The sequence below is a fragment of the Stegostoma tigrinum genome, chromosome 21 (genome assembly GCF_030684315.1).
Source record: "Stegostoma tigrinum isolate sSteTig4 chromosome 21, sSteTig4.hap1, whole genome shotgun sequence".
NCBI classification, from domain to species: domain Eukaryota; kingdom Metazoa; phylum Chordata; class Chondrichthyes; order Orectolobiformes; family Stegostomatidae; genus Stegostoma; species Stegostoma tigrinum.
The window spans coordinates 32358476-32373868 of NC_081374.1; the positions used below are offsets into that span (position 1 = coordinate 32358476).

The following is a 15393-nucleotide window of genomic DNA, read 5'->3' on the forward strand; positions in this document are numbered from 1 at the left end:
AAGTGCATAGTGTTGCAAAATGTTTGCAACCTGCTGTACTTTTGAACAGCCAAATTGAACATTGCGTAACCATGCCTTCTTTTTCCATTCTTTCCTCTCTCCTCTTTAACCTTGCCAGTGCCCTGTAATATTGACCTTGGCCCACTCACCTTAATTCATAACAGTCTTCTTGTGTGATATTATATGATGCATGGTACTATCAAACAAAAATTTGTTTCAGGTCATGTTTGTCATTATTTTTATTTACAGGTTAACAGACAAAAGACAATCTTCATACAGATTGCAAGGTTTACCATTTGGCAGAGAAAAACCACAATGTCAAGCATTGAAAAGACAGAATATCTCAATAAATAAAATTGGCATCAGTAATTTACAATGCATTATGTATGACTTTCATGAAGTCATCCCTACAGTGAGTATTGGTCATTTAATAAATAAGAATAAAAAAATTAAGACTGAGAAGCGTATTGTGAATAATGAATCTGTTCTCGAGATTATTATAATACAGTCCTTCTCATGAAGATACATCCATTTTGAGTCATGATTGTCATTTGGTTGAACTGAGGTGTATTCTTGCGGTGGATGCAGACACAAAATCAATCCTGTCCCATTCAGCGTTGTTTGGTTGCAGGTCGAGATTTGTTCATCACTTTTGCATATCAATGATAACTGGAGAGAAAAGAATTATATAATAAAATGTAAGTTGGACATGAAACAAGAATATGTTGGAGTAAAAAGGTGGAGCCCATTTATGTTATTTTTTTAGTTACAGTGCAACATTTAGAATCCAAAAATAAACATTGTTGGAATAGAAGAAATCATTGTAACCAAGAAAGGTGTCACAGGTATTTCATTAATTAAGGTGATGACAGATATAGATATTTTCCCTCGTCAGTTCTCACTGCTTCCTATTCCCAGGTGGACACTGACTCATTGTTGAAATATGTTCTATGTATGTTATACACATTCCCATAAATTAAAAAGCCTTGTTCATTCCATTTACTCATGGGTTGGCATTGTAGACGAATCTGATTCTGTCCTTGACCAAAGCTTACACATGCAAATATCAGGCTATCATTGAGATCTACATTACAGAAAAAGGCCCTTTAGCCCATTGCATCCACCAATCAAACACCACCACCTAACTATTCGAACCACATTTTCCAACAGTTGACTCAACTTTGCATGCCTCAGCTGATCATCTTGTTGGGAATTCAAACTTGAGCTACTTTTTCCCTTGGCTAATCTAAGAATAATTGTTGTGCTTTCACTGATGTTGCTGCTTAAATCAAGTCTCTAACAAGGTTATGCATTTTAGACTAATTAGTAAAATTAGATCACATGGGATTCAGGGTGAACTTGCCAATCGAACATAAAACTGGTTTAAGAGCAAGAGACAGAGCATAATGGTGGAGCGTTGTTTATCGGACTTAACATCTGTGACCAGCGGTGTTCCACACGACTCAATGCTGGGTCCGCTTTTATTTGTCATTTATATAAATGATTTAGATGAGAATACAGGTAGTTCTCCCATAACATGATAGCTGTGTTCTTGTTTGATCTCGCGCTATAGAAAAACACCATAGAAAACTGTGTAATAGGGAAATTGTTATAGAAAATCACTACATTATACAGTAGAAAATTTGTGTTATCCAAACTGTCCACTATTCATCATCACATTACAGCCAATGTGCATTAACAAAGCATGTGTTATAGTAGAAATACCTGTATAGAAGGCATGGTCAGTAACTTTGCAGGTGACACCAAAATTGGCAGGATATTGGACAGTGAAGAAGGTTATCTAAGATTACAAAGAAATCTTGATCAACTGGGTCAATGGGCTGAGGTTTAGCAGCTGCAGTTTAATTTGGACACATGCGAAATATTGCATTTTTGTAAAACAAACGAGGGCAGGACTTATACAATTAAAGGTAAGGTGTTGGGTAGTGTTGTACAGAAGAGAGAGATAGGGGTTCAGGTACATAATTCTTAGAAGTTTGCAGCACATTTAGACAGGGTGGCTAAGAAGATGTTTAGCACGCTTGCCTTTATTGCTCAGATCTTTGAGCACAGGAGTTGGGACATCATGTTAAGGTTGTACAGGATGCTGGTGAGGCCTCTTCTGGAATATCGTGTCCAGTTCCGGTCGCCTCGTTATAGGAAGGATATTATTAGCTGAAGAGGATTCATAAAAGACTTACCAGGATCTTGTCGGGAATAAAGGGTTTGAGTTACAAGGAGAGGCTGGCTAGGCTGGGACTTATTTCATTGGAACATAGGAGTTTAAAGGGTGACTTTATAGAGGTTTATAAAATCATGAGGGGTATAGGCAAGGTGAATGGCAGGTGCCTTTTCCCATGGTTCTTATGTGGAATGAACTTCCAGAGGAAGTGGTGGGTGCAGGTACCATTACAACATTTAAAATACATTTGGATAAGTTCAAGTACAAGAAATGTTTAGAGGGATATAGGCCAAGCACACGCAGGTGAGTCTAGTTTAGCATGGGATTATGGATGGCATGGACTGGTTGAAACAAAGGTTCTGTTGACTGCGCTCTATGACTCAAACTGATTTGAACAAAAATGAGGATCTGTTCTAAAAATGATCACTTTATATTCAAGCATTAAATTCAATAATGTGCAGGGTCATTTATTTTGAATTATACTGTAACATATAATTTACAGCCCAAGTCAGCCACACTGTGTCTTATATACTCGAGGTGCCAAAGCAAAGATCAAGTTAGATTATAGTTTCCATTAGCTCATTTTGATAAAGAACATACATCCTGTGCAATCCTTCCAAGTCAGTAATATATTTGTGAAGGTACATTACTAGCTTGTAGTCTGGCTTGTGGTGACAGTAAGTCAGCTGATCAGAGTTACTCAGTAATATTAGCGACCTCTTTATAAACCACATTCATTCCTAGTAAGACTACATGGTCAGCAGGACCTCAAGAGATTAAACTAATTGCTTGCTTTATATCAACAAATCTATAGTGAGACTTCTCTTCACAATGAGTTACATTTATCTATCCATAGCATCAATGTGACCCGATAAATATTAATCCAAGTACAGTGAAGTGGTATTAAGTACTGAGAGAGAAATTTTTAAAGACATGAATGCCTGTATAATCATAGTTAAATATTAACTATCAATACTTCCACGATTAATCAAGTGAGATAAAGATCAAGTAACACTTGACTTATGAGTGATGGCACTGAAGGAAACTTTCTCCATGTCCGCATTGCATTGTATTGATTAATATAGTTTGTTACACCTTATTAATGTCCTCAGTTTAGGGACATTACCATATTAAAATTTAAATACAATCTTGATAGAATGTTTTAAGTTTTCACCTATGCTAACAAAAATGTTTTATCCTGGATCTGTAAAACTTACATCTATGTGCCAAATCTAGCAAACATCGTGTTGTGGTCACATCAGATGTGCAAAGAACCAGATAATTTGTGAATAATTCATTCAGATAAGATTATTTGAATCTATTTTGAATGCTGGAGTCTGAAGATAATGGTAGTTTAGTCAATGGAATTCCTCCTGGTTCATCCCCATTTTTCATGCAGAGATGGCAGTAACTAACTTGAAACTGGTTGCAGAAAACCTAGTTGTATTGATTTATGTTCTTTATCTCCCTAACAATGCACTTTACTCCCAGCTCCAGCTGAAATAGTTACTCATTTGGTACTGGTGGAATATTCAAAGTGGAATTGCTGAAACTGTGTTAATACCAGCACCATTCAAGTTGAATGGTCGCACTGGTGGAACCAATAAAAGATTGAAGTGGGTGGGTTATGGATGCCACATGCATATGTAGATTTCCACAAGTCACACCCTATAATTCCAAAGCTAATGTTAAACTAAAGGTTAGATTATTACCTTAAATGTTGCACCTGCAATCTTACTTTGCATTAATTGTCATACTTATTAATCTAAAAATTACCGTTACTAAAACTAGTAGATGATCCTTGATATATTCATTTTGCATTCACTTCTCCATATTTTAATATCATTAACACATTAGTTTTAATACACGTAAGTGCTTGAAAGATAATAAGCCACATCATATTTAACAAATATATGAAGCATTAATTTTGGTAGCATTAATAATAATTTGTAGCCCTTTTTTAAACACAAAGTATTTTTGCTTCTGGTACTAGCCCTAGAAATTTTGATTGTTCTAGTGAAGTGGAAACAATCCCAAATTGTATTTACTTAAGTGTATTGTGCTGCCTGAAATAATACTACAGGTTTAGAAGCTTATTATTTACAGCAGACTGCATGGAAATTTCATTATAGGAAACAGCTTTCAGAGATTTGTACCAAAGCCTAGTTCATTTGAAATCCTTTAAAAGCTTTAGACTTCAGTCTTATGTGTTAAAGTGTTGCTGGTACGCTAAAAAGCATCAAGTCTGGATGTTAAAAAAAATTAAAGAAAAGCTGGTCCAACGCAATTGCTATACTTTTCATCACTTACAGAGTCATAGTCATACAGCATGGGAACAGAACATTTGGCCCAACCAGTCCACACCACCTATGTTCCCAAACTGAACTAGTTCTACCAGCCCATATCCTTCCAAATCTTTCCTATTCATGAACTTATCCAAATGCCTTTTTTAAGCATCGTAAGTGTACCTGCATTCATCACTTTCTCTGGCAGTTCATTCCCATCATGATTTTAAAAACCTCAATAAGGTCACCTTTCAAACTCCTATGCTCCAGGGAAAAAAGTCCCAGCCTATTTTATATCTCAAACCCTCCATTCCTGGCAACATTCTGGTACATCTTTTCTGAACCCTCTCCAGTTTAATAATATCCCTTTTACTACAGAGTGTCCAGAAGTGCACACAGTACCCTGGAAGAGGCCTCACCGAATTGTTTACATTAACATTCTCTTCTATTACTGTTCCACAGATGAAGATTGCATCACACTCCAAAAAATAGAGATTGCAAATGATATAATACACATATCTACTACAAAAAGAGGTAATCTGTCCAGACTGGATTTATATCCAAGTCTAGACAGTGGCAAGCAGGTTACTAAAGAATCATGACAGTTTACTCCCTGGTTGTTTTATTTTAATTTAGACAGCAAAATTGGTCAGACTGCGAAGTTTGGAGCACCAGCAATCTTTCATGAATCTGGATCACAGGAAAAATGTGGTACGTCAATGAAAGTTGTCTACAGCATCCCACCTACACACATGTTATTTTCTTTCATCATGCACAATACTAATTAATGAAATCTGAATATGACTCATGCTAGGAAAAAAAATTTTCATGTTAATACTGCCAATCCGTTTCAATATTCAACCATATTCAAAGCAATCTATTCACAGCACTGAAGCTGGAGACACAGCATCATGGTTCAGATCTATTCACATCCTAATGAAGCAGACCATCCTAAACATCAGACAAAATGCACTTCTCTTCATGCAAAAGGACAATGACTAAAAGCTATAATGACACACAAAGTCAATACCACCTAGTATAATTACAGGGAGGGACCAGAAGCAGTATTACAGGATATAGCTATGGGTGTGTATCTCACCACAATTGAAAAATAAACCATCTAGTGCTAATTTCAAATTGTGTTATCTGATTGACTAAATGCTAAAGAAGCTACTGTGCCCAACATCCAAGGCATTTACTTCTAATTATGCAATCTGCTCAATGTAAATTATATATGACTGTTGGCTATCTGCTAAAAATAAATCTAATTTGTGCTGAAATAATTTGCCTCAACTGCATATGTGCAAGTTCACCTGAGTTTTCCCTGGTCATACCTAACAGGCAATGAGAGTTAGTTCACGTTTTGCATTTTCTTTTCTCTTTTCCATTGAGTGTTGAATAAGGATAGAATCGGATCCAACTCTGTTGCCTCACATGGCATTGTTGAACAACTTTAAGACAATAGCAGCACTTATACTATTGAGGCTCATGGAAGATCTTGTTCAATGCAGCTAACTGTGAAATAAGTGTATCTTGGGTGACCACCAGGCAAGTGAATGAGACTCAAGCAACGATTGTCAACTATAAAAAGTGCTATCTTCCGACTACACATATTAAGAATTGCTATTCAGTTGAAATATTGAACAGCTGATGGCACAATAGAATAATAGTGTTGCATAATAATGTCTTGAGATAAACATTAAAAAAAAGGTAAACTTTCAGTTTCTTCTGACTTTATGTTTTAATAGTAGACCTTAAGTACGCTACATCCCATCACTGAAGTACCTTTCTAGGTCTGTAACTTTTGCAAGGAAAGGAATCTGTATCTGTTATGTTACATCTTATGCAAGGTATTTTAAATATAATTAAGTTAGATTGTTTCTAATAGATTTCAGTATTTTTTTCTTGTGAATTTGAGAAATTGATGAAAACAGAACAACTGAATGTAGGATCCTGCACACCACTCTAAGCAAATACACAACATGAGTCTTCATTTATGTGAACTAATGACTTCAAATATTGAATCCAAAAAGCTTATAAGACATTACACGGCTTGAACTGTTTTCCTAATACTTGAATTGTGTTTTGATATTGCTATTCTTAATATTTGAAAATATTAATATTTTTGAGTCATCACATGTGATGTTAGTATTAAATATAGTGGATTCTTGGTACAAAAACCTTCTATTCAATATTTTATTTTAATTGATTTTTAGAATGAATTTAGTGCCTTTGTTTAAGTAGCAGAGAGGTTCATGCTAGATTAAATAAATGTTTGAATTTTTATGGCACCTGTCACATCCTGAGGAAGCCCCAGTTCACTTAATAGCAAATGAAGTGAATTTATTACCTAACATAGCAGCCACCTTCTGCACATTATGATTCTACAAACAACTCTGAAATGAATGAATACTTTAACCTACTTTTTCCTAAAGTTAGTCATCGCAAATACAGAGCAATAATATGATGATGTATGAAAGTATCTACATTATAGTTTGGAGAAATGACAATAGGAACATTCATCACAAAATAAAAATGCTATAAAGCAACTTATTCACACTACTTGATTTGAAGGCAATCGTATCAGCAGCTGAGCTTATTTAAAAGACAGTGGTCTGATTATAGTTTTTATATATGTTTGTATACTTATACAGCTGCAGTGTATAAGAATATTACCTGAACTAAATATTAGAAGGCAGTTTTTGATCACTCCATCTATGTTAACTACAATATGACATTGAGATCAAACTCATCTTCACCTTTTGGATTCCTCTGCTGTCTCTGCATATCTGACACCTAATTTTGAATCAAGCCGAGATTTCCTCAAGTGAAAGCCACTGGCTTTGGTCCCTGTCAGAAACTTGGTTCTTGCCCAATGTTTCCATGTTCTTAAACTTGTGTCAGAACCTGAGATGAGATTTTAACCATGAATTGGCATTATTGCCAAGCCCATTCCCTCCACCTTTTGACTTCAGGCCTGCCTTACCTGCTGATGAAACTATTGCCACCGTGGCTGGCTTACCCTCTTCCACCCTCCTTTCGACCCTCCAAAACTGCTGTCACATTTTACCTCACCATAAAACCTATTCCCCAAGCAGCCCTGTGCTTATTGGTTTTCTAGCTGACAAAACATCAGATTTTAAATCCTTGTCTTGCCTTTCAAATTATTCCTCTCACCCAACCTTTTCCATTACCACAAGTCCTCCTGCTCTCAGCCTAGACCCTTGTGCAGCTCTGATATTAATTGCTCTGTAATTGTCACCTCGACTGAAAGCTCAGAATTTCCCTCCCTAGACCTTCTATTTCCACTTCCTCTTTTAGATATTTTTAACCAATGTGTACAGACATGTTCATACACATCCTGGTGCAACTGGGACTTGAACCCAGGCCTTCTGCCCCAGAAGCAGGGACTCTAACACTGCACCAGAAGAGCCCTTAATAGCTCCTCTTTTAAAATGATTCTAAATGTCTACTACATTGATCAATCCTTTCATCATCTGACTTGATACCTTCGTCTGTGGCTCAGTGCCTTGAAAGGATATTTTAATTTAACTGTAGTATATAAATGTAGGCATTTTCAAATTATTGGCAACATATACAAAGCTTTTCCTACACTGTGTAACACAGTTGGATTCAGTATTGATCATGTACCAGCAACCTCAGTGACAAGAAAGATATGACCCACTTTCTGAGCAGCAGCTGCAGTAAGTACTTTAAAGAGATGGGAGACAGTAAGAACTGCTGAGGGTGGAGTCTGAGATAACAGTGAGGAGCTGTAGGCACACAGCAGGCCAGGCAGCATCAGAGGAGCAAGAAAACTGATGTTTCGGGTTGGGACTTTTCTGAACAAGATCATGGCTAATCTGATAAGCCTAAACTCCACTTTATTGCCTTTTTTCCTTTTGATTTTCTTACTTAAAAAAGTCTCTCTTAATATGGGTACTTTCAGGAGTACTATATTCACACAATTCAAAATGACTGACTGAGTTTTTATGTTTCTTAATCATTCCTTATTGGAAAATGTCAGGATCTTAGTCCTGTGGAACATAATTGTTTTTGGGTTGAGGACTCTGAGTCTGTACTGGATGGAGTTGAGAAGGATGGGAGTGATATCACATTGAAACTTCCAGAAAACTGTGAGACCCCGACAGAGTGGATGTGGAGAAGATGTTTGCACTAGGAGATACTAGGACCCAGGGCACAGCTTCAGAGTGAAGTGGCAAGCCTTTAGAAGTGAGATGCAGAGGAATTTCTTCAGCCAGAGGGTGATGAATCTGTAGTACTCATTGCCACAAAGATAGACAAAATCTTGATTAGTAAGGAGATCTAGGGCTACCAGGAGAAGGGACGATAATGAGGTTGAGAAACAATTCGACAATGATTCAACGGAGGTGCAGATTTGATGGGCCGAATGACCTGATTCTGCTCCTACATCTGTGCTTTTTGGGTTATCATTGTCAATTCCCATCAAGTTGCGATCTCATTGTGCACAATGATTGCCTTTGTTTCACTAAAATGGCATTACTATTAAAATTTGCTTTTCAGAATGTGTGTTGCTGTACCCTGTATAGAAATGCTCTCATCCCAGGGCACTCAAACATCTCACTGTTCCTTGTTTTACACTAAATTTTCACTCTTCCAAATTTCTACAGTAATTTGATACAGTTGCGAGCTTATGTTCGTGTTGATGGGAGAACTGAAATGGTCAGAATCGAGTGGCGACTGCCTGATAATCAAATTGGTTCCACAGTTAAGCCGCATTCATTGTTCCTTCATTCATTCGGTTGGAAACCGAGTGCAGGTTGTAAGGAGAGACAGCAGCAGCAGGCCAGCGATGGGAGAAAGGACGGGGCAGGCGCTCGCACAACGCACTCACCTCGGGCTCTTTGGATCAGGACATGGTGCTGATGGCTGGGGGATGCGTGCAGATATGAGCCAGCTGCCTGGATTTCACCGACTGGATGGCCTGGCGGTTCTTAAACTGCACCATGCCTAGGGTGATCTCCGCGTTCCACGTTGTGTCTTCCAGGCACCTGAAGTCGATCTCCTTGCTATCGGCCATCACGATGGTGAAGTAGATGTACCGGCCTTTTCTCTCCACGCAGTCCACCGTCTTCATGTTGTCGAACGGCAGCACTTTGCATTTGGAGCGGGTCGCCTTCGGTTCGTAGATGCACAGCCCTTCGTCGGTGAGCACGCAGCTTTTCCTCTTCCATAACTGCAACAAGCCGTCACTCCTTTTCTCCAGCAGCCCTTCCTTCAGGACCGTTTGACCGTTCATCTCTGGCATGCTGTTTAACCTGGACTCTCTCCCTTTATAACTGGGGGGCGGGTGTATAAATCTGCAAAGATGTGGTGATGATGGGTCGTTCTAGTTCATTTCCTTTCCTCCCTCCCTCCCTGTCTCCTCGCCCTCTCACACTCAGTGCTTGCCTGGGAGCTGTTGCAACATGCCCAGATGGCTTTTTATTCATTTCAGCATCTCTTCGTCCAGCCCTCCTCCTGACGTTCCCCAGATCAAAGCCTTCCTCCCCCGCACCAACTGAGTCATTGAGAAAACATTGCCAGACGGGGAGGGGGGTGGGCGGCGGTGGAGAGAGACTTGCGCCACTGTGGCTTGGGAACATTTTATCCCGTCAAGTGTTTCTCAAAAGGGGTGGAATTCCGGGTCTGATTCTAAACATTCCCCCCCCCCACCCCCCCACAACACGCACAAGGAGTTTTTTTTAAAAACATGTCAACATTCCCCTACATTTGTAAACTAAGAGGTGGTGGTGTATTGTATCTGATTGATTTGAGAGCCCCACCAGTTATAAAGGGGGAACTTCAGTCTTAATTTGTGTCCATTGCTTTCATTGTTGATCCAAACTCCTGTAAATAGGCAGGGGGTTCGGAGTCGCCTGAAAGCTGCTGCTGACAGATGTTTAGTTAACAGCCTGCAAACCCCTCTGTGTATACGTTTTTGTTTTCGTTTCGGTACCAGACTTTTCTCCCGCCTCTCCTGTCTGGTCCTTGGGTGGTTTATTCATTCAGGGTTTATTCATTCAGCGCTTTGTCCCGAATTTATTCATCCTCTAGGCTCGTCTGTTAAGATAAATCCACCTCCCGGGTGGTGATCTCGCTCTCTCTCTCTATATATATATGTCTGTATATCGTTCGTATTCCTGAGATGGTAAAGTGAGACTAATTGCCTCCGTGTTCCTCCAGCAAGGCAATCCTACAGCTGGCCTTGGTTGCAGATGCCTTACAATCGTCTTGTGTTACTGACTGTGCTTTCTCCACTCCACTCTCCTGAGACCTCATTGTGTCCAGGCCCATTCTACCGCTGATTCATGGAAACAATCATCTTTTACAGCCTACACTCCCTCCTTCAGAAATTCTGCTTCGCTCAGATATTGTTTTCAGATTGTGGCGTTCTCTTGATCAGTTATGTACAGAACTGCTAAGGAATTGAACCAACGTTTTGAAGAATTATTTCTGGTTTATAACCGATGGTGTCAGTTCATTATTCATTAGGGAATGATAACCTTACATTTATATAGCGTCTCTCCAGAAGCTCAAACCGTTCCACAAGGCCTTACAGTCAATAAAGGACTTTTGTTTTTAAAACTGCAATCACAGTTGCAATGCTAAAATGTTCCGCTGCATGAGCTAATTTTTAAGATGTTAACCCTGATATGTAGCAGGCCAGATAATCATTGGAGCACTGGTTATACAATGGGACTATGCAGATTTCCAAATGCGGCTGTATCAGACGGAATTGCCCAGAGAATTGAAGTTTTTGGTATTCAATTCCCCTGCGTTCAGAACCATCCAAGAAAACGTCTAAGAATTTTGAAGGATTCTGATTCAGTTATTTCAGAACTGAAGTAGCCAGGAAAAGGTAGTATTTATGCTGACATTAAGTGGTGGGGGTTCAGGAATAAGCAACAGGTGGAGATGGAGTTCAGAGAGAGAGAGAGAGAAAGGCTGTTTGGCTGGCAACGAGATGGACAATGGTAAGCCAATGGAAAGAAGAATGGCACAGTGGTTGAGTAGTTAACACGGCTGCTTCACAGCACCAGGGGCCTGGGTTTGATTCCATCCTCGGGAGCTGACTGTGTGGAAATTGTACATCCTCCCCACATCTGCCTGGTTCCCTCCCATAGTCCAAAGACTTGAAGGTTATGTGGATTGGTCATACTAAATTGCCAACAGTGTCCAGGGATGTGTAGATTAGGTGGATTAGCCATGGAGAAAAAACATTTGGTGTGTTGGGTTGAATGGCCCGCTTTCACACTGTAGGGATTCTGTGAAAAGTCACTAATGGGGACTGTAAGTAGGTGAAAATAGGTTAGCTCTGCTAAAAGCAGCCTGTGTGATCACAGGGCATGGGAGTGAGTAAAGGGCATAGAAGAAGATGCTCAGGCCCTAAAATTATTGAGCTTGATATTGAGTTCTGAAGGCGCCAAGATCTCCATGAGAAAATTGAGATGCTCTTCTTCCAGCTTGCATTGAGCTTCTGGGAGCACTGCAGCAAGCCTGAGACAGAGATGTTAGCCAGGGAACACGATGATATGTTGAAGAGGCAGGCTACTGAAAACTTGTGGTCCTTTTTTCTGAAGAATGTAGCTGTCCAGAAAGCAGTCACCCAGGCTCCGTTTCATCTCCCCAAAGTAGAAGAATCCACAGTTGTGAGCAATGAATACAGTAAACTGAGTGAGATGCAGGTAAATTGCTGCTACATGACACACCTTATACCCTATTCCAAAACTCACATGTCCTTCCCCTGTCTTAATCATCTGCCACCCTACTCCCTTACTTACCTTACACACACCTGTCCTCAGTTTCCGTCAATGTGGTTTTAGAACCTTGGCATGATTTATCTCCTGAAATACAGCAGCAAGTGCTGAAAAAAAGGGATGTTTCTTAACTTGGAAAACAGTTCCTTGGCTAAACCCATTTCTCCTCTCTTGCCTCTAATGCATGCATTCGGGACATACCAGACTCATTGTCACAAAAATCACTGACAATTTAAAATATTTTAACAGCATTGAATCTGTGGATCAGAAATTTCCTGTTAATCACCTGTTAATCGGGTGATCAGAAAATCTGGGCTAATGAAAGGCATCATGACAGGCCAATACCAATGTTTGTTTAACAAATCTACACAATGGCTTTGTGTAATAACTTTGTACCTAATTGATTACACAATGTATTGTCATTCAAGGTCACTTTACACCACTGATACATGGGTTCTACAGCCGGTCCATCGTAACAATGTAACAAATAGGAGTGGGAGTAGACCATTTACACTCTTGAACCTGTTCAAGCATTCCATAAATTCATGGCTGACCAGATACTGGACCTTCACTCCAACTTCCCACTTAAGACACCAACTCTTAATTTGCTAAAATTGCCTAACTCAGTCTTGAATACGTATTATATGCCATTGCTTATGAGATTCATGTGAACAACTTCCTAGTATTTACGATTCACTTGGTGTTATGCTCAGAGATGAGGGGCATGGGGTTCAGTGGTTAGCACTGCTCCCTCACAGCGCCAGGGACCCGGGTTTGATTTCACCCCAAGCAACTGCCTGTGTGGAGTTTGCACATTCTCCCCGTATCTACGTGGGTTTCCTCCAGATGCTCTGGTTTCCTCCCACAGTCCAAAGATGTGCTGGTTAGGTGGATCAGCCATGCTAAATTGCCTGGTGTTCAGAGATGTGCAGGTTAGGTGGATTTGCCATGAAATGCAGGGTTACAGGGCTAGGGTAGCAGGGGTGGGTTTAGGTGGGATGCTCTTTGGAGGGTTGGTGTAGACTTGATGGGCTGAATGGTCTGCCTCCACACTGTCGAGATTCTATGAAGTTAAGCTATAGACTCAATAGGTGGGATTCTATGCAGTGAAACTCATTTGGGAGCAATTAAAGCATAACATTATTAAACAAGCCATTAATTATTGTGGGCAGATCAATAAACTTAATGTTTTTGATGTATATATTCATTTGTTCACGGGTATACAAGGCATGATTACAAATGATATGCAAATTGGAAACATAACAATGAAGAGTATCATAACAGACAGGAAAATCTGCTTACTATTTTGGGAACATCCTGTTGCCAGTTTAATTTCTCTATTGCAAGCAGTTATCTGAAACAGCATTATCACCAAGAAGATCAGCTGTGTCTCTTTACAGAGCATCTTAAACGTCACAAAATACCTGAAGTCACAGAAGCATTACTAAATTTGTGGCCCCTGGCCATATAAACAGGTATTGTATCAAATGACCAAATAGATAGGATTTAATAATATCTTAAAGGGGAAAAAAAAATGTTGACCTTCATCTATGGATGGTACTCGTGGTTTCAAAAGCTTGTCATGAAGGTCAGCATATTGTTGAATCTCTCAGGCCTTTCTTCCTGCCACATGCCCTTTGTTTTTGGATTTGTCTTTGGGGCCTGAGCAGATTAAGTTCTGCCTTCTTGAGCTGCAATGTTATTCGCTAAGAAATAAAGGTTTTCTTTCGAACAAGCGATACATACCTTTGAAGGTAATTTTTTTCATCCTCAAGCCAACTTAAACAGACATTCATTTACAGGAAGGTGTTTCTCTACTTCATGGCACTTGTCAACACTACAAAGAACATTTTAAACATCTCTTCAACCATGAATCTACTGTGGTAGTTGATAGTTTCCAGGTTATTTCCCAATATCCTGTGGTAGAACCATGGGTGAATCACCATGACTGAGCAATCAAATGAAAGGAAAACAGAAAAACCTACAGTCCAGACATCTTCAAAGCTGGTGAACTTTTGTTTAGTTCAAGACTCCTAGTGTTAATCCTATGGACTTCGGGAGGAGTGGGAATTTTATCAGAAGAAAAAGAGTGCTCAGGAAATCCCATTAATAATGCCTCCATGACACATGGAAATTTGAACGTAGCAGCAGTGAAGATCAAGCAAGAATAAAAATTGATTCGCAGTGAAATACTCAAATATCGCAGCAGCTTAAAAAGTAAGTCAACAGAGTAAAATTCTCCATCAAAGTATCTCCGTTATGTTACTGCAGTGAGAATTTTTATTTGAATGCAAGATTTTTACAAATGTTCTACAATCTACTTGCTTTCAACCTGCATTTGACTTCAAATCATGAATGTTTTTTATGAGGAAGGACAAATGGTTTCTGAAGATGAAAGGCGCAGTTACCAGAAATATAGACCTTAGATGATTAGCAAGAGAACTAGTGCTAATAAGTGGAAATATTATTTTACTCCATGAATTATCTTGAATGCACTGCCTGAAAGCATGGTTCAAGTTATTACACCAAAATATGAGTCAGCATTTTAGATAATGGGAAGCTATGTGAATTTACAAGATGGGAGTGATGGATAAGCAGGATGTTGAATGCAGGTGGGTGTTAAAATTTGGGAAAGTAAACACTCTCATAGAGTGAGCTCTGGGACAACCAAGGAAAACACTGGAGAAGCTTAATCTTACATTAATTACTATATAATGTAGATTGAAGGACTCGTTCAGATGAGGTAAGGGTAAAGATGGAAATATGCAGTCTTGATTAACACTGGAAAAATGAATCCCAATTACATGAAAAAATAGTTTAACAGCATCATGTCATGGTGTGCCCTCTGTCAGCAAATGTGGGATATCATCTCCCATAACAAAAAAACAAAAAAAATTCTTAATATGGTTACAATTTATCTTGCAGCATTAACTGCACCCCTGAATAAAGGTATAAATCATAATGTCGTTTGAAACACAGCAGATTTTCAACTACATTTAGGATACATCCTCTGTCTATAAATGCGTGTCATCTCCTACAACAAAAAACAAAAGAAAAATCCTTCACATGGTTACAATTTATCTTGCAACATTAACAGCACCCCTGAATAAAGGTATGAATTATAATATCTTTTGAAACATGATAA

At 39.1% G+C, this 15393-nt stretch overlaps 1 protein-coding gene and 1 long non-coding RNA gene across 2 annotated transcripts in view; one reads left to right on the top strand and one right to left on the bottom strand.

The window, feature by feature from the left end:
- LOC125463006 (uncharacterized) overlaps nucleotides 1–740 on the top strand; it is a 60016-nt gene extending 59276 nt beyond the window's left edge. The window contains exon 6 of the long non-coding RNA XR_007249737.1: nucleotides 250–740. This is a non-coding gene — a long non-coding RNA (uncharacterized LOC125463006). The remainder of the gene's footprint in view (nucleotides 1–249) is intronic.
- LOC125463005 (pleckstrin homology-like domain family A member 3) lies at nucleotides 211–9964 on the bottom strand. Its single transcript, XM_048553600.2, has 2 exons — nucleotides 9344–9964; nucleotides 211–669 (listed from the first exon to the last, which is right to left on the bottom strand). Exon 1 carries the CDS (start codon nucleotides 9755–9757, stop codon nucleotides 9359–9361), a length of 399 nt encoding a protein of 132 aa, XP_048409557.1. The 5' UTR covers nucleotides 9758–9964; the 3' UTR covers nucleotides 211–669; nucleotides 9344–9358.
- Nucleotides 9965–15393: the final 5429 nt, after the last annotated feature.